A 27,098-nucleotide genomic window follows, 5' to 3' on the forward strand; every position below is an offset into this window, starting at 1 on the left:
TCCCTTTACTTGTTCCTTTGTCTTATCTAAAATGATCTGTGTCATTGTCTCAAACTTCTCATCTAAATAATCATCACATAATTTGCATTCATGTACAAGTTTTTCTGCTAGAGTTGTGTCATTCTTGAAAGATGCTACATCTGCTCTGTCTTCAAGCTTTTCTAACTTTTCCTGTAAGGATTTCTGCTCCAATGTTACATCATTTAATCTGTCTGAAAGGTCTGTAATCGTCAGGTCTAAGTGTTCTTGGTTTGTTTTTACGGAATTGTGTGACTGTCGTAATTCGTCAACTTGGGTACTGGTTCTCTGTTGTTCAATAACTACTGTTAACAATTTCTCGTTACATCGTTGTAAGTCAGTTTTTGTCTCGTCACTGAATTCCACAAATACCTTTTCTTGTCTCGTAACCTTGTCTGATAAGTCAGTAAATTTCCTTCCAAGACTACTGGTGGTTCCTGTCAAGTCGGCAATTTGTCTCGATTGTTTTTCAAAATTTTGTTTTATGTCCCGTGTCAGTTCATCGAATTTAGTGTCAAATTTCCCAATGTCACGTTTTAAATTGTCATTTTTCTCGTCTAAAGCGTCAAATCTTTTGTCTAAAGTGTCAAATTTTCTGTTTTGGTCACCAAGTAACTTCAGAATCTGATTGAGCATGTCACAGTCCTGTGTCTTAGTTTCGTTATTTTTTCGTGTCTGATTGATGTCTGGTTCTGAAGTTGACATTGTCAATGTCATGTCTTGTCGCGTAGTACTCACTCTCCATTCGCCTGTATATCTGTTTAAATATAGGGGTTGTTGTCTTAATTGATCCGGTAAAATTATGTCGTGAACATCCTCACTATTAAGTTCAATATTCATTTGACTGTCGGGCATGTTTTGCAATGTGTCACTTTCACTAAGCTCGTCCACAGAAACAAATTCTACGTGTCTAGCGCCCATCTTGCGATTTTCATAATTAATTACAAATAAAATTTTCCAATGGTAAAAAAAAATTTTTTTGAAATATGATATGTTGAAATCTGAAATTTCTCTAATGGAAATGGATATTTCTATATGATTTCTAATTAGAAATTGAATTATTAAACTGGTACTGAAATTTCCCTCTCACAAATAAATGACTGTGAATATGCTCTTCACTTACCATTTCCAATAATAGTAGTAAATCAATTTTAACTACAATTTGAAAAAATAATTTCGAAATAAATGGATCGGAATAAAGGAAGTACAGATGGCTGCTTGAAACTGGAAAAAATGTAAATTTCTGTACTCACCAATTTTTTTTCAGTCTTTATGTTGCAAATGTAGCGTCAAATATACAGTTTTCAATCCAAAATTTTTCTTTCGCGTCCGTGCAAATTATTTTATGGAACGTTATCCTTTTCCCTTTTTTTTTACCAAATTAATTTCCTCAGCATGAAAATTAAAATTAACACAAATTAATAACAGGGAAAACAATATTGTTGTAAATTTCATGCACGTAACATTACAATTGAAATGAATGAGACTTGGTCCAAATTCGTTTTCAGATGCTATTAAGTGGTTAAAATTAGATAAAATGTCCAAAATTTATAATAATTGCACTTGTATCAAATCCAGACTGCACTTGTATCAAATCCAGACTGCACTTGTATCAAATCCGAAGATTGCAAATCCTGTCACCAGGACGCCAATTGTGGTGTTACCTTTTATTATCGTCTCCTCATTAGCTATTGAAACAACATCGCTTTGTAATGTAATTTTAATTTTCACCAAAAGCACATTCAACACATCGCGGAAAAATACACGTCTTTCGTATCAAGACAAGAGAGAGAGAGACATCCATTAGTTCTTAAAAACAAAAAAACTACGCAAAAGTAAAAAAAAAAAGAACGAAATTATTTATAAAATTGGTCGCTGGCGCAGCGCTCTTCTGCGTGCGTGATCGTAAATTATAACTTTGCGGAAGTCAAAGTACCATTACAGCGTGAATCGCCTCTGTAAACTACGTCCATTTGATCTAAGAAGTTTAAGAAAGTCTTAATGTCATTCTCCGGTACTCCTATTAATCTGTCTCAGTATGGAAAGGGTAAGTGGCTTTTTAAAGTGTCAATTATCGCTGGCAAGTCAGCTGGTTTGGACCAGTACAGTGTCTTGTCTAGGTACCTCTCAAAGTATTGTCTTAATGTCTCTTTTTTTAGGGTCATAGGTCTCGGGGTTCCACACTTCTCTCCTTAGACTCTGTTGCTCATTCTCGGACCACAATTCGTCCAAGAAGGCTTGTTCGAACTGTTCAAACGTAAGGCACCACCGTTTCATAGCGGCACCCCACTTAGCTGCTCGTCCCCTCATGAGATTGGTGACGTATCTGATTTTATTGACTTCTGACCAACTACGTGGAAAAACACCGTCAAATGATCTAATAAACACAATAGGGTGGACTTTGTGCTTGTCCTCTCTGGAAAATGTCTGGAAATACCCATGCCTTACAAACGTGCCATCGGCCATGCTGGTTGGCGTAACTGTATTGATGTGATTTATGCCACCTGCTACTCTAGGTGTCGTACCGTAATATTGCTCGTTTGGTGGAAATGAAAGCGGCACATTGTAATTTTGACTTGAAATAGGTGATTCCACAATAGGTGTTCTGTCTGTGTCATTAACCATGGTTTTAGCTGTTTTGTCGTTCCCTGACGATGCGTTTGCACCAATCGCCAAACACAGCATAACATTGTCTCGTAATTTTGTCACTTCGTCTTCTGTGTGTTTTGTCTTGTCTTTAACATGTGTCTTTGTTTTTGAAAGTATGTGCTGTGTAATTGTTTCAAGTTTTTTGTCCAGATAGTCGTCACACAATTTACATTCATGTACAATTCTTTCGGCCATGTTGGTGTCGTTGTTTAGGTCCGCTCGGTCTTCTAATTTTTCTAGCTTTTCTTTGAGGTGGGTTTGTTCAAGAACTACCATTGTGAGCTGTTGGGTAATATTTCCTACTTCTTCAGTCAGCTTTTCTTGGGTGGAGCTAGCTGAAGTGCGGGCCTGAGCTAACTCTTCCACACGGGTGTTCACTTCCTGCTGCACATTAACTATTTGAGTTAACTGATTCTCGCATTGGGTGATATTGTTTTTTGTTTCATGTGTGAATGTAACTAAAGTTTCTTCCTGTTTAGTGACTCGGTCGGACAATGTCTCAAATCGCTGGCTGAGCTGTTGAGTGGTGTTATTTAATTCTGTCATCTGTTTTGTCGTTTGTTCAAAATTTTCGGTCATAGTATGGTTTAATATGTCAATTTTCTGACTAACGTCTCATTTCATGTCTGCAAATAACTCTAATAGTCGGTCCAGTTTGTCAGTTTCCTGTGTCCGATTTGTGTCACATTGCTGAATTTGTCTCATATTCGGTTCTGACAATGATGTTAACAATGGCGCTGACGGTCTAGTCTCGCGTCCATTCCACATTTCATCATTTAAAGTCGCCATCTGTGTATTATCACAAATGTTGCGAGTTTGAGGCAAAATCATTGCACTGATCTGTGAACTCGTCCATGGAGGGAAACGCGGACTTTCTTGTTGGTTGAACGATGAATCTACTTCACTTAACTCATCTGCCGAAACTATCTCTACCTTACCGCGTTCCATTGTAATAGGATGTATAATCATAAGTCAAAAAGGGAATAATATAAGTCTGATTAATAAAGATTTGACTCAAATTTAGGTTGAAATATTTTCTCGTCAATGTAAATGATCGCTCTATTGCAAACAATGGTTGAGAAAGATGCCGCGCAGGGCGGACAAAATTTTTCATAACAAATGACTGTTTGGCGGTCAAATTCATGATCTTCATATGCTACAATAATACTGTAATTACCACAAACTACAATAGAGATAGATAATTTTGGAAAAATCTAGAAGAAAACTACAGGATGTGTGGAAAAGGAAAAATGGATTCTGGAGTTGGCTATTGAATGTTTGAATGAAACATAATTGTGTGACTCACCATTAAATTTTCTGTCCTGCAGCGGCTGGTCAATCACTTCTGCGTCAATCGTATTCGTCAAAATATGGATTTTCTTAATACATCTCTATCGGATAATCACCAAAAGGTCTCAAAATAACAGTTTTGCATAAATATATGCCATGCAAAGAAAAACAGATTGAATTAGTTACAAAAATTCTTTACAATATTGTTGTATGATCATTTGCTTAGGTACAATAAGGTTGGTCTTTTAGTTACCATTTAAACTTCAGGACTTTTGGTTATTCTCTGTTGGGGAAAAAATGCAAATTAAAGTTTCAAATTTGCTCAAAAACGACACATCCGAAAATTGTGTCCTGTCGCGGGAGCCAGTTGTAGTGGTTAATAAAAAAGAAAAAAGAGAAGAAAAGAAAAGAAATGGTGAATAAAAAGGGGGTTTTAAAATCGTAAATGACCGTGAAAAAGGGAAAGAATGAAATGCAAATCGGACTTCATATTACAGAAAAGCTATCAGACTTCGTGATTCGGAAAAGCTATTGTTGGGGTGGTCCTTGTGGCGTTTCTGAGCAAAAGTTAAACCAATTTCTGCTACAAAAATTATTGAAAAAGAACAGAGAATAACAAAATGTAACTGACAGGGGGAAATGTTGTAGATAAGAGTTCATGCTCTACCATGTTAACATGTCTTCTTTCGTGCGGCGTCCAGGTCTTCAAAAATCTCCTACTTCATTTCTGCGTGAAAAGTCTGCTCCGAAATCTTGCAATACGTTTCATTGTCCAGGAATTTCTAATGTATACAAAACTGTCTTGATATTAAATGCAATTTATTTTACATTGCTTCCCTCATCCAAATGTCATAACAACTTCCACAACATGTCTACACATTAATAAGTTTTTTTCATCTTCATCAGATCACGTCTGCATTAAGCTTCCGCTCTCGAGAGACAATAGACGGATGGAAAAAAAAGTTACAATTTTAGTATTTTCTCTGCCGTCGAGCGCTCTTACCGCTGCGACGGTATAATTTATATCTGAGGGAACAAGTGTAGCGTGGCGAAATTAAAAGTCTCGCTCCACTCTACATTCCTATATCTGTTAGTTAACAGTCTTAGGATGTTGTAGCTGTTCGGACGACCAAGAATGTAGCCGACGACAATGCTGAGCTGCTGTTGTTGCTGCTGCTGCTGCTGCTGTTTGAGTCTTCTCCAGAGCTATGGATAAATGTGGTATAGGCAATAGCTAGAATAGCAGCTTCCTCCGCCTGTCCAATCCGACCGCACTCTCAATACTCGCCGGTTAACGAATCAGGTGCGTCTACACTGGCGAGAGCATAGCTGCACACCGTGTCTGCGGGAGCGCCCAATAAACTCTTCCACACTCTTTCATCACTTGAGCTACGCTGCTTCCTCTCTTTCGCAAAGCGACAGAGACTCTACACACGTGAAGATTAACAACAGCACCGCTACTGCCATTTCGTCGTTGCTATCGATACATTTAAATAAAGTTCGCTTGGCTACCACCCAGAAATTTACAATATTTTCATTTACAATCGATTACACAGGGTGGTCCATTGATCGTGACTGGGCCAAATATCTCACAAAATAAGGGTCAAACGAAAAAACTACGAAGAACAAAACTTGTCTAGCTTGAGGGGGGAACCAGATGGCGCTATGGTTGGCCCGCTAGATGCCATAGGTCGGACAGATATCAACTGCGTTTTTTAAAATAGGAACCCCCATTTTTATTACATATTCGTGTAGTACGTAAAGAAATACGAATGTTTTAGTTGAACCACTTTTTTCGCTTTGTGATAGATGGCACTGTAATAGTAGCAAACGTACAAGTACATGGTATCACGTAACATTCCGCTAGTGCGGACGGTATTTGCTTCGTGATACATTTCCCGTGTTAAAATGGACCGTTTACCAATTGCAGAAAAAGTCGATATCGTGTTGACGTATGGCTATTGTGATCAAAATGCCCAACGGGCGTGTGCTATGTATGCTGCTCGGTATCCTGGACGACACCATCCGGTGTCCGGACCGTTCGCTGGATAGTTACGTTATTTAAGGAAACAGGAAGTGTTCAGCCACGTGTGAAACGTCAACCATGACCTACAACAAATGATGATGCCCAAGTAGGTGTTTCAGCTGCTGTCGCGGCTAATCTGCACATCAGTAGCAGACAAATTGTGCGAGAATCGGGAACCTCAAAAACGTCGGTGTTGAGAATGCTACATCAACAGCCATTGCACCCGTACCATATTTCTACGCACCAGGAATTGCATGGCGACGACTTTGAACGTTGTGTACAGTTCTGCCACTGGGGGACGATGACAGATTTTTTGCACGCATTCTATTTAGCAACAAAGCGTCATTCTCCAACAGCGGTAACGTAAATCAGCATAATATGCACTACTGGGCAGCGGAAAATCCACGATGGCTGCAACAAGTGGAACATCAGCGACCTTGGCGGGTTAATGTATGGTGCGGCATTATGGGAGGAAGGATAATTGGCCCCCATTTTATCGATGGCAAACTAATTGGTGCAATGTATGCTGATTTCCTACGTAATGTTCTACCGATGTTACTACAAGATGTTTCACTGCATGACAGAATGGCAATGTACTTCCAACATGATGGATGTCCGGCACAAAGCTCGCGTGCGGTTGAAGCGGTATTGAATAGCATATTTCATGATAGGTGGATTGGTCGTCGAAGCACCATACCATGGCTCGCACGTTCACCAAATCTGACGTCCTCGGATTTCCTTCTGTGGGGAAAGTTGAAGGATATTTGCTATTGTGATCCACCGACAACATCTGACAGCATTGTCAATGCAAGTGCGAACACTGCGGAAGGCGAACTATTCGCTGTTGAAAGGAATGTCGTTACACGCATTGCCAAATGCATTGAGGTTGACGGACATCATTTTGAGCATTTATTGCATTAATGTGGTATTTACAGGTAATTACGCTGTAACAGCATGCGTTCTCAGAAATGATAAGTTCACGAAGGTACATGTATCACATTGGAACGACCGAAATAAAATTTTCAAACGTACCTACGTTCTGAATTTTAGTTTAAAAAACCTACCTGTTACTAACTGTTCGTCTAAAATTGTGAGCCATATGTTTGTGACTATTACAGCGCCATATATCACAGCGAAAAAAGTATTCCAACTAAGACATTCATATTTCTTTACGTACTACACGAATATGTAATAAAAAATTGGGGGTTCCAATTAAGAAAAAACGCAGCTGATATCCGTTTGAGCTATGGCAGTGACATCTAGTGGGCCAACCATAGCGCAATCTGGTTTCCCCCTTCAAGCTAGACAAGTTTTGTTCTTTGTAGTTTTTTCGTTAGACGCTTATTTTGTGAGAGATTTCGCCCGGTCACGATCAGTGGACCACTCTGTATAAGTCAGAAATAATGCACAAGTACATCGATTACTTAGTAAATACAGTTTCTGTAATACAGATTACAGCTTCAGAATCAGAAGTACAGTACAAATTATCAACGACTATTAAACACCGAAAATTTTTGGATGGTGCACAAGGTATCTTATCTGTATTTTCGGTGTTACAAGTGCTGTATGGACTAGAAAGTTGTGTCGCACAGTTCGCGAATTTCGAGATGGCAGAGTTAGTGGTGCAACATGCCTGCATTTTAATTTTGAATGAAACTCAAGAAACCCTTTACGGAGACACGCTAAATGGTGCAGGAAGCCTATGGTAATGAGTGCTTAAAGTGGTACTCCGTGTTACGAATGGTTCACAGGGTTTAAAAATGGCCGGACGGGAATGAAAGATGACCTTCGTTCAGGACGCCCATCGACATCTACCGACTACACTCATATCAGGAACTTCAACGAAAATGTGTGGGGCAGTCGAGGACTGACTGTCCGAGAGATTTCAGAAGAATGTAACATTTCAGTTGGGTCATGTCATGAAATCCTGACACAGCATCTTGGAATGGATCATGTTGCCGCCAATTTCGTCCCACGGCTCATGAGTCAAGACCAGATACACATTCACCTTGTAATCTGTGTAGAGCTTTTGGATCGCGCAAATGAGAACGACATGTTGCTTAAGAGAACTATAACTGGTGATGAAACGTGAATCTACGTTTATGATGGTGAGACCAAGGTTCAATCTTCACAATATGTCGGGAAAGGTTCTCCAAGACCAAAAATGCTTTCGAGGTCTGATCAAATGTCACTGCCATAGTTTTCTTTCACTTTGAAGGATTAGTTCATCATGAATTCGTGCCACGGGGACAAACTGTTAATCGATGGTGTGTGTGTGTGTGTGTGTGTGTGTGTGTGTGTGTGTGTGTGTGTGTGTGTTGAACCAGGGACCTAGAAACAACGGAGATAGATCGTCCCCACTGTAGCACTCATTGGTTCACAACCCCACAACAGGCTACAGCAGTCCACTCACCCCACCGCCGCCCCACACCGAAACCAGGGTTATTGTGCGGTTCGGGGCCACCAGTGGACCCCCCTGGGAACGTCTCATACCAGACAAATGTAACCCTAAATGTCTACGTGCTAGAGTAATTATGGTGTACGTGAACGTGGAGACAGTGTTTGTGCAGCAATCGCTGAAAAGTGTAACTGAGGCGGAGTAAGGGGAACCAGCCCGCATTCGCCGAGGCAGACGGAAAACCACCTTAAGGGGGGTAGGACGTCAAACGGGCCGACTTGGAGCAGGAGAGGCACCACAGGACATTTGAATTTCCACTGTCTATACTTTTACAAATAAATTTATTAAACTTTGTCAGCATGACCAGGAAGGATTCAGAATTCACACTCTTAGCAGTGTAAGTTGTAAAACATAACGATATAATTTGTTTTACATGTGAAATTTCATCATTTTTTTCACTTACTAATGGCAGCATTTGTTGCTATAGGTACACTTTTCTTCATAACTAAGAGAGATTCTTCGATGAATTTTGCACAGCATACAAACCATACTTAAAGGTGTATGGAACTCTAGAATTTTCCAAATCTATTAAAAACTATGGTAAAAATTGAGGTAATTAACTACAAAATTTGTGTTTTTTTCTAAACATGAAATTTAAAATACAACAGCTCGTTCGTTTTTTCATAAATAAATTCTAGAGTTTCGTACACCTGTAAGTATGGTATGTATGCTGTGCAAAATTCATCAAAGAGTCTCTCTAACTTATGAAGAAAAGTGTACCTATGGTAACAAATGCAGCCTGCTCCAAGTCGGCCCGTTTGACATCCTACCCCCTTAAAAACCATCCGCAGACTGGCCAGCACTTGACACTAATCCGCCGGGCGGATTCGTGCCGGGGACCGGCATGCCTTCCCGCTCGGGAAGCAGCGCGTTAGACAGCGTGGCAGTTTAATCACTTCGCTGGCTCTATCGGGACGTTTTCGACGCTTGCAGGAAAATGTGAGAAGGAAACAGCCTGAAATGCGATGAGACAATTCGTGGTTCTTGCATGAGGATTGTAACTTCCCCCTCACTTATCGACCTTAATGACAGTGAAAAATTAAACCGCGTGCACCTAATGGAAATTTGGGAAAAGCAATCGTCACCAAAGTCAATTTGTCGGTAAAGATGGAGGAAAGGGTTACATCTAAGTGAAAGGAAAAATGCAAATGAAATTGGTGGAAATTAATTTTGAGAAAAGGGTCAAATTAATAAAGAAAGTAAATGTGCAGTCGTTACATTAACAATTAATTGGTGTTAATTAGATATTTGAGATTTAGGGAAAATTACGGTTGCCAGTCCTATGAACAACTACTATAGTAACTGAAAATGAAAGATTAATGCACATATAATTAGCACTAAAAGCATGGAAACTGAAGGTTGACACGTGTTGTGTGAAATCTGAATGTTTGTCAGAAGTAATAAATTTCGCTACACTCTGGCTTAATTTAGCAAAAGAATTAATAAAACCGGAAAACTGAAAGTTAATTTAGTGACTGAAATTAATAGTGAACTTTGTTTCTGAAGCACTTCGAAATTCGATAAAATAAGGTTAGTCTTGGGCTACCTCAACAATCAATCCAAAAGCTACTTGAATCCACGCAATTTGGAAATAAGAGATATAACTTTGAACTTGAATTAAATGGTTCTGAACAATTAACAATAGTAAAATTTACTACGTACCAAGCTGAGCTGCAGTCACAGGTAAGCTAAAATATGGTAACAAAACTCGCACTCTTAATTTGTGCTTGTGTAATCTAAATATTGTAGCCAGCTATGAATACTTTAACTGAACTTTGAAATTAAAGCAGTGAAATCGAATGATATTACTTTAATGCTGACGTATGAATTTCAACGACACTTGGGTTCATTCCGGAAAAGGAAGGGACCCTGCGTGGTAATGCAATTGGGACAATGAGCAACAAAGTTTAATGCTAAGTTGCTGTATTTTTGTGATGCAACAGTTTGAAAAGCTGATTTCTGCCATACAGTTCTAAAACTTTATGTGCTTTTAGTCTTCCTTGTTGGTTGATTAAAGGTTTGAAGTCGTCGACCGAGGAGGTGGCGACACTCATTGTCGGCCGTAGCTGTTGCAGAAGCTGGATGTTGGTGTGCTTCTTCTCGACACGGCCACCAGGCGAAACGGGCTCTTGATGTGTGCCTGCTAATGTTTCTCGTCCGCGACACCGTGTCAGAAATTATCATAGCCAGTCGAGCGCAATTACACGCTGTCAAACCCCAAACGCGCGGCAACTCGTGGGAGCGTCACACAACACACCTGCTCCACCGCCCTACTCCAGCCAGACTCTCTGTGCCCGCGCTCCATGCAGTAGAGTTAACACTACCAAAAATCTAAACACTTTGGTTCTCCACACGACCTATCGATGTAATCGTTCGATAGCATAGTTTTCCCTAGGCCAAACCCAGCATAAAAATACAAATAATATTTACAAAACAAACCAATTATACACACACACACACACACACACACACACACACACACACACACACACACATTAAAACAATTACAATATATAAAGACACAGAAATGTCATATCTTCAGGTAACAAAATAAGAAAAAAAATGCATAGTACAATAGATGGAAATAGGAGGATATGCATTTCCGGCATTACAGGATAATGCACCCGCATATTCACCCCTGTTGGGGCGTGACTATTGCACAGAAAACGAAATTACTGTGCTGCCTCATCGTCCGCACTTTCCAGACCTGTCACCTGTGTACGTTTTCCTTTTCTTTCCAAAGTTGAAAGGTAGAAGATTTGCAACTATAGACGAAATAAAAGAAAATTCGCAGACGGCCCTTCGCGCATTCCAGCAAGTGGCATGCCAGGACTGCTTCCGGAAATGGAAAAAATGTTGGGAGCGGTGCATCAATTGTGGAGGAGAACATTTCGAAGGAGACCATGCACAATAAGTAAAAGGTAAGCGTAGAAAAAAATTGTGGACAAATTTCTGGAGTTTCCTGAACAGACCTGGTACATCCTCTCTCAAATGCTGTTAACTGAGTATATCACTCACGTGCCCGTCTGCGAGGCGTACCGTCCAACTGAGTATACGGATGAAATTTGCAGACTTGATGCCCTGGTATCGACATATACCCTGTTTACTTTCCTGCCAGCTGTGCAGTGAAATTGTGCTGAAGCGTCATACATTCGTCCATAGACCGCTAAAGTTAACAATGTTGCATTCTCCGTTGATACATGTATGATTATCGGTTCGTGACCAACTTGTGTAACTTCTTCGTCTTGAGTATTTTTTGTCTTAAAGTGTAAATGAAAATTAAATGAGGACAGTGACATTTCGCCGTAACGTAAGTATGTCTGTGGTTACAGTGGCCGAGGAGGACCACGTCAACTGCGTTGCAGTGGCTGTGCTTTCACTTGGCAGTGCGAATAATGTGCTGTTTGCGAAAGACCAGGCGTATCATGTCAGCGACCTGCTGGAACCTTTCAGCCCCGCTCAGTGCCCACGCCTTGTTGGGAAACCCAAACTCTTCTTCATACAGGTAGGTCGACAAATGCACTCTAAGTGCATTTGCATGTCTTGGTAGCTGTTCATATCCTGTGGAATCTTCCGGTTTGTTGGTGTGAAATCAGTTTGATTCATAGTAGCAGCTAGTTTCACGATTAACATGTTATGTATTAAGGCAGTCTGGGGAGAAATGATTCAAAATTCAGGAGAACGAAGGAGACAAAAATGGCAGTTCCCGACAAGCAGAAACCAAATTGTAGTCAGTTTTTAACATGGATCGCACGTTCCGGCCTCTCTTCGAGCTCTTACTAGAGTTCTTCTCAGTATCCTGTAGATTCCGGTACTCCAGATCTGGCGTACGCAACGTCCGCCACCTCCATATACGTTCGTCTGTCTGAAAGGCCTTATGATCATACGCTATGGTCACTAAAATTGCTACACCACGAAGATGACGTGCTACAGATGCGAAATTTAACTGACTGGAAGAACGATACTGTGATATGCAAATGATAAGCTTTTCAGAACATTCACACAAGGTTGGCGCCGGTGGCGACATCTACAACGTGCTCACATGAGGAAAGTTTCCAACCGATTTCTCATACACAAACAGCAGTTGACCGGCGTTGCCTGGTGAAACGTTGTTGTGATGCCTCGTGTAAGGAGGAGAAATGCGTACCATCACGTTACCGACTTTGATAAAGATCGTATTGTAGACTATCGCGATTGCCGTTTATAGTATCGCGACATTGCTGCTCGCGTTGGTCGAGATCCAATGACTGTTAGCAGAATATGGAATTGGTGGATTCAGGAGGGTAATACGGAACGCCGTGCTGGATCCCAACGGCCTCGTATCACTAGCAGTCGAGATGACAAGCATCTTATCCGCATGGCTGTAACGGATCGTGTAACCACATCTCGATCCCTGAGTCAACAGATGGGGACGTTTGCAAGACAACTACCATCTGCACGAACAGTTTGACGACGTTTTCGGTAGCATGGACTATCAGCTCGGAGACCATGGCTGCGGTTACCATTGACGCTGCATCACAGACAGGAGAGCCTGCGATATTGAACTCAACGATGAACCTGGGTGCACGAATGGGAAAACGTCATTTTTTTCGGATGAATCCAGGTTCTGTTTACAGCATCATGATGGTCGCATCCGTCTTTGTCGACATCGCGGTGAACGCACACTGGATGCGTGTATTCGTCATCGCCATACTGGCATATCACCCGGCGTGATGGTATGGGGTGCCATTGGTTACACGTCTAGGTCACCTCTTGTTCGCATTGACGGCACTTTGAACAGTGGACGTTACATTTCAGATGTGTTACGATCCGTGGCTCTACCCTTCATTCGATCCCTGCGAAACCCTAAATTTCAGCGGGATAATGCATGACTGCATGTTGCAGGTCCTTTCTGGATACAGAAAATGTTCGACTGCTGCCCTGGCCAGCACATTCTCCAGATCTCTCACCAACTTAAAACGTCTGGTCAATGGTGGCTGAGCAACTGGCTCGTCACAATACGCCAGTCACTACTCTTGATGAACTGTGGTATCGTGTTGAAGCTGCATGGGCAGCTGTACCTGTACACGCCGTCCAAGCACTCTTTGACTCAATACCCAGGCGTATCAAGGCCATTATTACGGCCAGAGGTGGTTGTTCTGTGTACTTATTTCTCAGTATCTATGCACCCAAATTGTGTGAAATTGTAATCACATGTCAGTTCTAGTATAATATATTTGTCCAATGGATACCCGTTTATCATCTGCATTTCTTCTTAGTGTAGCAATGCCCAGTAGTCTACAACCGCCCAAAAAGGGCTTGAAATGTTACGTGATGTGGTTGGTGTCTGTGGAAGTACTTGTTTTAGTATAGTTGTGGTTTCTCTCAGCCGTTTCCATCCACTTAGCCCCGCCCAAAACACCAACTCGGCTTGTTCCCGACATAAATGACGGACCATTTTGCTGCTTACAGCACGCTGCGTTAGTCACACAGCCTGCAACACACAAAGAACACATGGCACGTGGTCAGAGGAACTTTCAATCATCAGCGCTATTTACCGTGGCAATGATGCATTTCCGGACACAAGTTTATGGCGCCTTTCTTCCTCTATTTACAGTCAGGAATCCGTAATCGATCATTTAAAGCTTTATCGATGGCCACGCAGGAAATTAAACTAACCCAAAAACTGTTGTAAAAATATTTGTCAGAAAAAGCCACCTAATTTCTAATGAACAGATGATGTTCTACTGCATTTTCTTAAAAAAAAATTACTATGCTATCTTGTAGAAAATTTATTTTCGTACAAAACAAGATAAGTTCGTCAGTTTTCGTACAGGATTGAAATGTTGATAATATTTTGTCGTGCACACATTGTTTTGCAGTTCTACTTATTTCAGACAATTATATTCATACTTAATTCAGATTGGTTGTTGCAAAATTATTCACGTGAGGTTTTCTAGCGATGGTTTCTTAGTTTTCAATTTTTAGTGATGCATGTTTTAAATAAACAAAGACAAAAACTTGAAAAAATAACAGTATGTGTGCTTTTCAGTAGTTTACTATTTGTAGTGTGAATCTCTCACCCTGCACTATAGTAAGGTTTTAAGCAAGTTTATTTATGTAACACATTTGTATCGTAAAGTTATCTACATAATATGAACTATTTACATATATTATTTTTATCATACAGGGTATATCTAAAAGAATCATCCGATTTGGAACGTCTACATTTCTGAAACAAATAAACATATACAATGAATTTTGTTTTTTGACTCACGAGAAACTCAAAAAGTTTTTTTCATACCTTTTCATAGGTGTTCAATAAGTCCCCCATGAGACGTACGGCATATGTCAATGCGGTATTCAGGTTGTTTCCACACTGCACCGAGCATGTTATGAGTTACAACTTCCACAGCTGCTGTTATGCGATCTCAGTTCATTCATTGTTTGACGGAGGCACAGAAACAGTCTTTTGTAAGCCACCACAAGAAATAATCACATATAGTTAGGTCTGCTGACATTGGAGGCCAGTAATGTAAGACTGAATCAATTGGTCCCGTTTGACCGATCCGTCATTCTGTAATCCTTTGATTTAAAAATTCCCGAACACCCAGATGCCACTGTGGCACTGACACATCCATTTGGTAAATGAAGTAATTCGATCAGCTTCCAGCTGTGGGGAAAGAAGGTTTCCAAGCATCTCGAAATATGTGCTACCTGTAATGGTGTTCTCGGCAAAGAAAAAAATGGACCATACACTTTTTCCTGTGAAACTGCACAAAACACATTAACTTTTGGAGAGTCACTCTCATGTTGTACTGCTTCATGTGGTTGTTCCGTATCCCATATTCTCATTTTCTGACGGTTCACCTTTCCATTTAAATGGAGTGTTGCCTCGTTACTAAATGGTAAAAGTGGGAGAAAGTTGTCACCCTTTATCTTGCCAAGAACGAAATTACGTAACTTCACACATTGTTGAAAGCTTGCAGCAGCTAATTTGGTTTGGTTTCATGTGTAAACGTCGACGCAATACACGCCAGATGGATATCGGGGGCTTGTTGAGCTCTCGAGCTGCACGGTGAACGGCTTTCTGCTGACTCCTTGTGAAACGATAGCGTATGCGTTCGACGTCTGTGTCAGAAAATCGGAGACGGCTCGGCGATTTGCCTTTACACAAACAACTTGTTTCTTGGAATCGTTCATGCCATCGTCTAATGCTCTGATATGAAAGTTGCGCTGAACAGTTATTACTGACACGGACTGCGCGAAACGTAGAACACAAAACGCTTTCTGTTGTCCCGACACCATTTTTACTAGAACTGAAGTGGGCGCACACCGCTACCACCTAGCGGGAACCATGTAAAACTTGAGAGTTTGCTATTCACGCACATATCTCAAATAACAAATAGTTGTCATTTTTTATATACCCTGTGTACTTCACGCAGCACTTAATATTTAGTTCGGTATCGTGTTCATGTTTTCTGTTATTTTCTGCCCCAGGTAACTGCAGAGCAGCCAGACTAAGGATGCCGAACTCAAGCAATATGGTTCGAAAAATAATAAAAAGAATCTATTCTGGGTCAGTCAACGCCCAGGTCATCAAAAATCTACATCGGTTGCCAAGCTAGGGCGGTCTAATGTCAAAATTCTGGTAGAGAAGAAGTTGGTAACCAGAATGAGAAGTACTCCTACCAAAGAACGAAAAAAAGGCTAAAATGTCCTGGACAGTGTTAGTGATGTAAAAGAAGGGTACTAGATTTTCGATTTATCTGATACCTTCAAAGACATTTAAATCAAAACATCTTGACATATTCGCGCTTTCTTTACGAGTTAACCCTACTCCCTCAGCATAGCGAGGTCTCTTACCTGCATTGTGTTGGTACACTTGCATATTGCAATTTATAGGCTAAAATCCCTGCTCCTGTGCCCAAAATCCAGAAGATTCGTCAACCATAGCGTACAAAATATAATAGCATCGTCTGAAGAGCATACATGTAATAGCTAAAAAAGCGTTTTTTGAAGAACAGCATTTCTGGGGGTGTATCGTCCCATCCATTTTTTGATATCTGGGTGGGAGGAGGGAGGGGTGATGATTTTATTCCCCGAGGGCATCCTCCCTCAAACCCGTCCCCTGTTTCATGCATGGAGAGGGCTGTAAGAACAAATAAGACACAAATTTATGTGCTTCTAGAGAGTTGGATGGATTTACAATAGCAAGTGTCTGAGGGTGGGGATGTATCTATAATATGAAGTATCCCTGAGTGTTGATGTATGCATTCTAAACTTAAATGTCATGTTGTGTCATATAGTATAGTACGACAAAAGAAATGCCGTGCTGGATTATGCGATGGACTGTGTCATGTTGTACGACATCACATCGTGTATCACATTACTTTATTTTTTTCTTTATTGTATTTCAATTCCCCCCCCCCTTCCCCCCTTGGGGGGGGGGGGGGGTGTCTGGCAGCAGCATAATATGCTGCTCTACAGCCTACAGAAAGGTTAAAAAACATAAGAGAAAGGAGGCAGAGAGAGGGTAGATGGGGAAAACAGGATGGAAGGGGGAAGAGGATGCCCGGGGAAAGGACAGAGGAAGGGGGAGGGAGGTGAGGATCAGAGTTGATAGGAGGGATAAATGGAGGGAGAGAGGCCAAGAAGGTGCTTAAACATCAATGTAGGCCTGTGCTGTGATAGTGCCACTCAAAACAGCAAGGAGTGCAAGCCCCCTCCATGAAAACCATGACCACACCAAAACACCACCGCCTCCGAACTTTTCTGTTGGCACTACACACGCTGGCAGATCTACATCTGCATCCATACTCCGCAAGCCACCTGACGGTGTGTGGCAGAGGGTGCCTTGAGTACCTCTATCGGTTCTCCCTTCTATTCCAGTCTCGTATTGTTCGTGGAAAGAGAGATTGTCGGTATGCCTCTGTGTGGGCTCTAATCTCTCTCATTTTATCCTCATGGTCTCTTCGCGAGATATACGTAGGAGGGAGCAATATACTGCTTGACTCCTCGGTGAAGGTATGTTCTCGAAACTTCAACAAAATCCTGTACCAAGCTACTGAGCGTCTCTCCGGCAAAGTATTCCACTAGAGTTTATCTATCATCTCCGTAACGCTTTCGCAAATACTAAATGATCCTGTAGCGAAGCGCGCTGCTCTCCGTTGGATCTTCTCTCTCTCTTCTATCAACCCTATCTGGTACGGATCCCACACCGGTGATCAGTATTCAAGCAGTGGGTGAACAAGTGCACTGTAACCTACTTCTTTTGTTTTCGGATTGCATTTCCTTAGGATTCTTCCAATGAATCTCAGTCTGGCATCTTCTTTACCGGCGATCAACTTTATATGATCATTCCATTTTAACAGCGCTCATAACCCATGTCCTTTCACTTCAGGAAGGCATATGACACCGCACACACTACCGTTCAGAAAGTAGCAACGCCAGTAGATAGTATCGATTTGCAGAGGATTGATGAACGTTGCAGGCCCTGCCAGTTGACAACTGGCCTGAGCTCACAGGCGTCACTGGATGCGGATATGAAGGGGCATCTAATCAGTACACCGCTCTTCCGGCCGTATGTCAGTTTACGAGACTGGAGCCGCTACTCCTCAATCAAATAGTTCCTCAATTTGCCTCACAAGGGCTGAGTGCACCTAGTTTGCCATCAGCGCTCGGCAGGCCGGATGGTCACCCATCCAAGTGCTAGCCCAGCCCAACAGTGCTTAACTTCGGTTATCTGACCGGAACCGGTGTTACCGCTGCGGCAAGGCCGTTGGCATTGCGCATACATAGAGAAAGAAATTTATTACTGTCCAGCTGCACTACTGATGACAAATCGCTGGAAACAGCATCTGCAGTTAAATATCTAGGAGTAACTATCCAGAGCGATCCTGAAGTGAAATGACCATATAAAACAAATAGTAGGAAAAGTAGTTGCCAGACTGAGATTCTTCTATGAATCTTAAGGTAATGTAAATCATCCACGCAGGAAGTGACTGGTAAGGCATCTGTTCGACCGATTCTTGAGTAGTGTTTATCAATCTGGGACGCTTATCAGTTACGAATGGTAGAAGGGATGGAGAAGATCCAACGAGGAGCGGCGCATTTGGTCACGAGACCATTTAGTCAGCATAAGAGCACTACAGAGATGTTCAACAGACCCCAGTGGCAAACACTACAAGACAGGGATTCTGCATCACAGAGAGGTTTGCTATTGAAATTTCGAGAGAGAACTTTCCGGCAAGAGATGAACAACATAGTACTTCCTTCCACACATATCTCATGAAATGATCACGAAGAGAAAATTCGAGAAATTAGAGGTAACACAGAGGCTTTGTAATCCCTTTGGCTTTGTAATCCCTGACACCGTACTCGTTAAAGCCTGTGCTATGGTAAGTTATCGGAATTCACCTTATGAGAAAGGATTTTCGCATAGATATCGACCGCGTGTACCTGAATGGTGGCAAATCAGACTTACATCCGCTCTGTAATAACAATGATCCATCAAGTAAGTTCGAAATGCAATCACACGTCAGGATGGATCAAAGGATCAAAAGCAAACCAGAAGTTGCTACCAATGTGACAATATTACGGTCGCCAGCCTAATTAGGTATTAACTGAGTTTCTTCCCTGCACAAGTTGGTATATATTCACGCAAAACAACAAGTTGTAACACTGCATAATACAGGAGAATTTTAGAACCAGAAAATCTTTTGAACTGATAGTTTCACGTTCTGTACTGATATGGAAAATCATGAATACATAACACTACAATATAATGTTTACTACAAAACTTTATACTGTCTATTAATCTGATTAAAATCAGGCATAGGTTACCCTAGAAATTGTGCTTTCATGCCACACACAAAATTTCAATTTTGATAAAGATAAAACACTGATAAATTTTGACTTTTATATTGACTTTAACTTTTGCTGGTCAGACCAATTTAGATCACTTCAGAATTCGACCGTGAAACTGTTATGATCATTGTATTTTTTTTTAAATGATTACTGAATTTATTATTCATTCAAGATTTCCAGTATATAAGTAACTACTCTTTTCATCTTATTTACTGTTCATTGAAATGCCTTTAAATCCGTCTCGAAATAATAAACTTCATTACTATATCAATACTAAAGTTGTCATTCGACTTCGTTAAACCTTCGCTATTCATTTACTGGTTCATTAACAAAACCTTTCTTTAAACATCATTCTAATACAGCTAGTTCAGCAAATAATTATTATTAACGCAATTTTTAATTTTCATTTCGGGACACTCGGATTGCACAATGTTTGGAAAGGACCCTGTCTAGGTTAGTTGTGAGGATAATTAAACGATGGAGAAGTTCTGGTAAAATTTAGGTTATTATTGCACTAAACAAACACCACTCTCTGATCCATACGAATACAGTACTAAAAATTTCAACCTGCTAGTATCGATGCGGCGGGTGGCGGGCGGCAAGATGGCGAGGAACAGAGGACACATTCAACCACAGCTATGGCTCTTGACGTATCGGCACTTTAATTCTTCTTAGCGTAGCAGTGCTTTTCCATTTAGTGCCTATGAAATTTTGCCATGCTGTGTGGGCGTTGGAACGGCATACCCGAGGCTCAGTGAAGCTATGTCTTCCAGGAGAGCCTCCTCGTTCCAGAAGGTGTTGCTCAAACCAGTGCCAAACTCCAGCTACTGCTGTGCCCGTTGTGCCGTGCAGTGCCCGTACGCATTTTCCCGCACTCGCCTGCCATCCACCTTTTACCGCTCCCTGACAGACCGGGTATTCACCCGAGGTTTTGCATTCTACATATCCTAACACATTGCCAACGTATGGAGCAGACGCACAGTTGCAATTTTAAACATCTTACAACAGTTTCAACATTTATTACATTTCAATTCTATTACAATATTACTTGACATTTGACATAAACATTAATATTCACATTGAAACTTATTTACAGTTTTCTTAACATAATGGCATGAAACAAAACGAAATGAAATCAGAACATCAATTACACGAGTTTATCGTAAAATCAGATGAAAAGAATTACTTATATGTACAATAGTACAGAGTCGTTGTTGTTACAGCTTAACCGACAAACATTCTTCCCATGTGCCATTCGCGAGTAAAACAGGGAAGGGGAAATTACTTAGTGGTGCCAGAAGTACCTACCAAAAGTATGCTCGGGTACACACTGTTAGGTGGCTTGCGGAGTATGATGCAGATGCACATGTTCATGTTTGCATAACGATTTTAGTATTCTTACACCATCTGTTGTGGTTTTCACTCCGAAGACAGGTCTGATGCAGCAAGTGTTTTTGTCTCTGCGCAACTGTTGCACACGATATTCACTTGAACCAACTTACTGTAGTTTTGTCTTACTGTCCTACACAAAGTTTTTCATTTAGTGAAGTTGTGCCACAAAGTTATTCCCTCCCCACTTCGATTTTACCCCTTAATTCCGAGTGTCGCGAATTCGCATCATACCAATGCTGTGTGTTGAAGGTTGACCGTTTTAGAGCGCCAATGCCGACAGGTGCTGGAAACTAACAATGCTTCTGATAAGTGGTGCATCCTCCTGAGTGTTTCGGGCACGTCTAAAGCGCCACAATGTTTGATTTTTATTTTTCATCTACAAATTTATTCAGCCATTAAGGGGTTAATACCTCTTCGTTTAGTATACCATCCACCCACACAATATTTCTACACTTTTCTGAAGTACAGTAAGAAGGTTCCCCCCCCCCCCCCCCTTTCTCCTACAAATCACTTTTAGCCGCTACCACTGCTGACTAGAAGTAATTTTTTTTAAACCCCCCGCAGATTTCTTCTTTAGTGTATGACAAACTTGAAATTCATTCCCAGCACCGAATTTAAGTTTTCCACATATTGTTTTATGAACTAAGAATGCTGCAATATGTTGTCCTATGCATATGATCTTTCTTCCATGTACTTGCCTAGTATAATTTTAATTAATTATTGTGTTTTTACTGGTTGCTGTTGAGGAGGAAATTTAGTTATTAGTATTTTATTAATGATCTCATTCATAAACAGCCATATCACAGTCATCACAGTCACTCAAGAAAGTTATAATTAAGCTTTACTTGTTTAATCAGAATTGGACGATGACTCTTCTTGTCCGCAGTCTCGATGATTCGAAGCGATCTGCAATCCTGTGTCTTGGTTTTCTTGCGTTGCGTAGTCAGTCGGAAAACCTCAGATCAAGCGGAAAGTTTGCTTTGATAGAGTTTAATTATCCAATGAAATAATGGAGCTCTTGGATCTAATAATTGCAGGTTTGTTTCCAATTCATCGGAAGTTCCCTTCTGATTACCAACGAAACGACACCTCCATGCTAATTTCCAATTAGAGAATACATATATAATACACACCTTTGATCTAAATGCCCAGTATATATTCTCTTGATTAGCATACAATATATTTCCAATCTCTTTCTTCCAGTAATCCCGATAGCAACATTACAATTATTCAATGTGGCTATTTGGCACGGAGAAAATCCTAGAAGTCCTTCCAACACACACCAGAGAGAATATTACAAAGAGTAATTATGCACTCATGGAATAGTAATAGTACTGTACTATTTTTCGTATCAATTCTGCGAATATATAGATGGTCAAGTATGAAACTTAATTCACTCATAGAATTGTGCAAGGATAATTAGTAGAATATAAAGAGATATAAAAATTGCCCCTCGCAGCGAGCAAAGTTAATGATAATACACTTTGCGAGCTAACTGTAAATTTTGTTGGCGTGTTTATTCAAAAGAGAAATATTTTGAAGATTAGTTTTTTATAAATTTACTATAGAGTGTATGGGTAACATGTTAAGACTGTATGTTACCAGAATACCTAGGTTGTGACTTTTACATGTACCGGGGTATATTCGCATCCTGCGTACATAACCAGGGAAGATATAAATCAGTACGATCACGGAAAAGGTCTACCCATTTGGGAGCTGGCCTTCACAGGGAAACCCTGGAAAACCCGGAAGATTAGACCCCGGCTCAGGTATTAAAGACGATAGGAAAGCCTAAACAAAGTGATTTTGAAATGTATAAAAATTTGATAGATGAGGTAGATAGAAAAGTGCCTCATAGCCAAAAAAAATCTTTACAACAGTGTTTAAAAAAAATTTTTTTAATTTCTTCTTTCGACGGTGTTGGCGGAGATCTCGTAGTGGAACCGATGAAATAGGAACACTGGGTACGGACAGTGGGTAGGTGACGTACAGCATTTGGTGGAGGCGGTACGGAGGACAGGTGATGAGTGGCGGTACAGGACAGAAGCTGGTAATTTACCGTAGAAACAGCAAGATGGTCTCAGGAACAGATGGTCAGGGACGTGAACATGGAACACGTTTGAAGTGGAATGAGAAAAGGTTCTGCTGAATAAATCCCTGGGAGAGAGTGGATTAAGCCACTGAAGTCCGTATTTCATCGTTGAATTCAAAGTCTGAATTGATTCATGTATTCTTCCATCTGTACTAGACTAGAATATCCATCAGTCCTGAAAATCGCGAATTTTATTGTCGCCCTCAATTCTGAAGTTGTTCTGAATCACAACTGCGGGTCGTCCAAAGTATTGCAAAGGAAACTGTGTTAATTTAATTTTGCTGTCGCACGTACCGAATGTATTCCTCCCACAGATTTTCTTACTCTAATCTTCGATTTGATGTAGTTCAGGTGGAAGTAAGGCACTGAATCTATCCGAATTTTGTTTCCAAGTACGAAATTATGGATAAAATTCAAGTTCATACACGAGGAAAATTTTAAAATGTAGGCATGTGACATCGAATACACATAAAATGATATTCTTCCAGTACAAATATCTTAAATATTTTAATCTTTGTTACCATCGTTATTTGATCTGCAGATCCACCTGCAAATAAACAGCATTAATGGTGATGTATGCTCCTTTAGCTCATCATCCACTCGCAGAATCTTTTGTCATTCTCTCATGAACATTAATGGAAAACATATTTTCAACAATCATGTCAATAATATGAAAACACAAGAAACCCAACTCTTAAATATTCAATTAAAACTCTTAAATTAATTCAACTGAAAATGAATGCATAATGAGAACTTTTAAATATAATAAATTTTCTCTCGCGCGACCAGCGAGTTTCTTTAACCGTTCGTAGCGGTGATATTATCGACTACAGTTTCACTTCACTTGTTTTTACCACAATCAGCGCGCGTCCTGCCTTCAACGTACTTCCATACATAATGACTACGTTTAAAGTTTCACACGACATGTTCATATGTTTGTTATGTCTTGAGAGAATATAGTTGCACTTTAAGTAACACATTAACACTCCCTGTGGCTGTTACTTATAGGCAATACGTACACACACTAGCAAATGCTATAGTCTGATACCTATTCTAAAGATTATACTTAACTATCACAGGAGTAATCTCACTGTCTCTTAACCTATCAACCACATAAATATATAGATTTATATAAATTCACTCAAATAATCATAAAAATCCATTCTTGATTCTTCTTTAAGTCCAATGTCGAGGTTTTAAGATCCTTCAAAAATTTTCTTGATACCATTATGCAGGACTAAACCCTTTACCCCTTTTGAATCGGAATAGGCCAACAAGTACGATACCGGATTTGGTATACTGACAATAACATATGGTCCGGTATATATAAGATTCCATTTGTTGGTGTTCTTTCTCAGTTTCGAGGAATGCAGGTGTCACCTCAATAAAACCTATTCTCCGAGATGAAACGTCTGAATCCGGTGTATCCTTTGATCATATGTCAACTTCCGTTGTGCTGCATTTTCAGTCAAACTGACAAGTGCTAGTCGAATCTTTTCCTCCCATGTTAGTTTTCGATCTTCATGCTTCGACAAATGGTTTATCCAGAAATTCTTTTCAGCCTGCTTAAACATTAGCTCTGTAGGTACCGCTCCTCCGGGGCACGGAGAAAATCCTAGAAGTCCTTCCAACACACACCAGAGAGAATATTACAAAGAGTAATTATGCGCTCATGGAATAGTAATAGTACTGTACTACTTTTCGCATCGATTCTGCGAGTGTATAGATGGTCAAGTATGAAACGTAATTCTTTCATAGAATTGTGCAGGGATAATTAGTAGAATGTAAAGAGATATTACACTAGCTTTATTAGCTAATATTCGATCTGCAGCATGAGGATCTTTATTTGTAGCATTAGCAGTGCCATGTTCCTTTCAGGCATTGTCTAGTATGTTAATTCCCTTATCACCACAAGATAGCGGGTTTTTCAGCTTCGTTTCAGGTCCATAGTAGTTGTGTCCAGTAACTGTAATCATGTGGTAACTTATTGAGAATAACACTACCACCACTATCTATGGTGTGCTTACGAGCTGTCATTTCACGTTACTATATAGTTTGAGATTTATGTGTCCTGTTTATGTACCAAATTGTGAACATTCACTCAACTGTTGTGCGTTGATGGGAAGCTGAGCCACTTCAGTAGAGCCTCATTCCCTCGATGCCTTATAACACGCACTGTAGTGACATTTGTGATTCAGAGGTTTTCACTAATTCCTCTGTGTAAAATCTTCCAGTGGTCTTATCACCTTTGCTGTCCTTTAAAAAGTAAGTTCTTCAGTTTGCATGTTGCACTTTCCAAACTGTGAATGTCTGTGCTGACCAGTTTGGTAGGTAAAACGTCTCAAATGCAGGGTTCGTATTTCGAAATATGCACCAAATCACCCACATTCTACTTCTGCTTGCGTAAATCTACCATCTTAATACGGCTGTAAGCTATATTTAGAGACCCATTATCATGTACAGCAAGAGGTCTCATTTTAATTGTCTTATGTCTAGTTCGATTATACTACTCAGTTATTTGTAGGAGACTGTCTAACCATTTGTATGACCCCAGAAGATTAAATCTCGTCCACGAGAGCTTCTTAAAATCCTGTTCAAACAATCAAAAATACTTGCTTGCATGTGTGAGATTGTCAAGTAGTGGTTTATCTCGTAACATTTTAGTACTAACTTGACATATAAAATTCGCCTCCATGGTCAGCTTGCAGATTGTCAGGACACTGATTTATCCCCATCTGCAGCAATCATTCAGACACCATTGCAGTCTCCTTTCCTGTCTTTGTCCTCATAGGCAGGGCCATCAAAATTTGAACACTTATCTATAACCATTAAATATATTTTCTAGATTTAGTCAATAGTGATTACTGATTCATATCAACGAGATCAGCCTACCATAAGGTGTCAAAACGTCATAATATGATGTGTAAACCCTATATTATAACATGTCTATGGGGGAATGTTTTGTGTACAGACTTGTGAAGATCATGAACGGTCGTCTCCAAAGCCGTAGCCACTTGAGGATCTGTCTTTCTCAAAGCTCTGAAATTATTGCTATAATTTCATATGTTCGCGCTGTAGTCACGGCTTCAGCTGATGCTGCTAGTAGATGTAGATATTCTATGATTTTATTTGGGTCATCATAGCATGTATACTCCAGAGGTCGAGTGCTCAGTATTTTATGATGAGCATCGATGCCTTCACCAGCATTACATATACTACTTAAAGCAGACACTATTTTTGTGGAATCCTGCGCACTTGAATCTTATAGGGTGCTTAGGGTGCTGTTTTTTCGGTTAGCTAGACAACATACAAGCATATCATATTAATGGAGTTTATTACAGTAACTGAACTGACGATAGTTAACTTTGTATTTACAATAATTTGTCCCAAGCAATTGGTAACATGCAAATAATCAATGTCCATGCAAGTTAATCACACAAGTTCATATGGGTCACAAATTGCGGCTCTTCTAGTGCCTCTCGTCTAGTCCGTCTCTACTAGTGCGTGTCTTCTACTGTCCAGCCCAGACTGGCAGGATCGGCGTTTATATTCTCTTCGGATAGCGGTCGCTCCTGTTGTGGTGCGGTCCTAGTCAACGTCCCCCGGAAAACGACCAGAAGGGTATGTGTCCACCTCCTGATGCCATAACCAGATGAAGAAGATGGTGACTGCTGCGGTGTGGACGGGTCCAGCTCCATCGGTAGAACGAGAGGAGGCGAAGGCTCCATATCCATGAGGTCGTCCTGCAGTGTTGTGATGACGCCTTGTGGCGGCTGCTGTGGCCGAGCTGTCCTCTGGATCCCTGAATCTGGGGAAAGAGACACTGATAGATCATCCTGCACGTGACAGAGGCGAAGTCGATTTTGATGGTGCTGCAAGCCATCTGGACCCGAAGTAAGGTACGTGCAAGCGCCAAGTCGACAAATAATCTCGCCTCGTGCCCAGCATCTACTGCCGCTTAAAATCCTCTAAAAGAGAATATAATGCAGCACGATGCTGAGGAGGGTGGAGCAGTGTCTGATGCCAGTGGCCGTGAAGTAATTTCGCCGGCGATGGTCCATCTCGAGGGTGCGAACGATAGGAGGCGAGAAACTGATGCAACGCTTGATCCCTGGTGTGTGCAGAGCGAAGTTTGGCCATCTGCTGCTGGAAGGTTCTGACAAAACGTTCCACTCCGCCGTTTGTCTGTGGATGGAACGATCCACTTCACAGGAAGTTTCAAATTCATTTGACATGAACTCAGGTCCGTTGTCTGACACTATTACTCCAGGTGTACCTTCAAGGCAGAAAATAGAGGCCACCGCCTGAATTGTGCTATGTGATGT

At 40.7% G+C, this 27,098-nt stretch overlaps 1 protein-coding gene across 2 annotated transcripts in view; it reads left to right on the plus strand.

Moving 5' to 3' along the window:
- Positions 1-27,098, plus strand: part of LOC124550757 (caspase-1-like) — a 189,675-nt gene that overhangs the window by 81,967 nt on the left and 80,610 nt on the right. For both annotated transcript variants that reach the window (XM_047125483.1, XM_047125490.1), the window contains exon 4: positions 11,774-11,946. In XM_047125483.1, coding sequence (XP_046981439.1) covers positions 11,774-11,946 — 173 coding nt within the window. The remainder of the gene's footprint in view (positions 1-11,773; positions 11,947-27,098) is intronic.

Source organism: Schistocerca americana, chromosome 1 (assembly GCF_021461395.2).
Source record: "Schistocerca americana isolate TAMUIC-IGC-003095 chromosome 1, iqSchAmer2.1, whole genome shotgun sequence".
NCBI classification, from domain to species: Eukaryota; Metazoa; Arthropoda; class Insecta; order Orthoptera; family Acrididae; genus Schistocerca; species Schistocerca americana.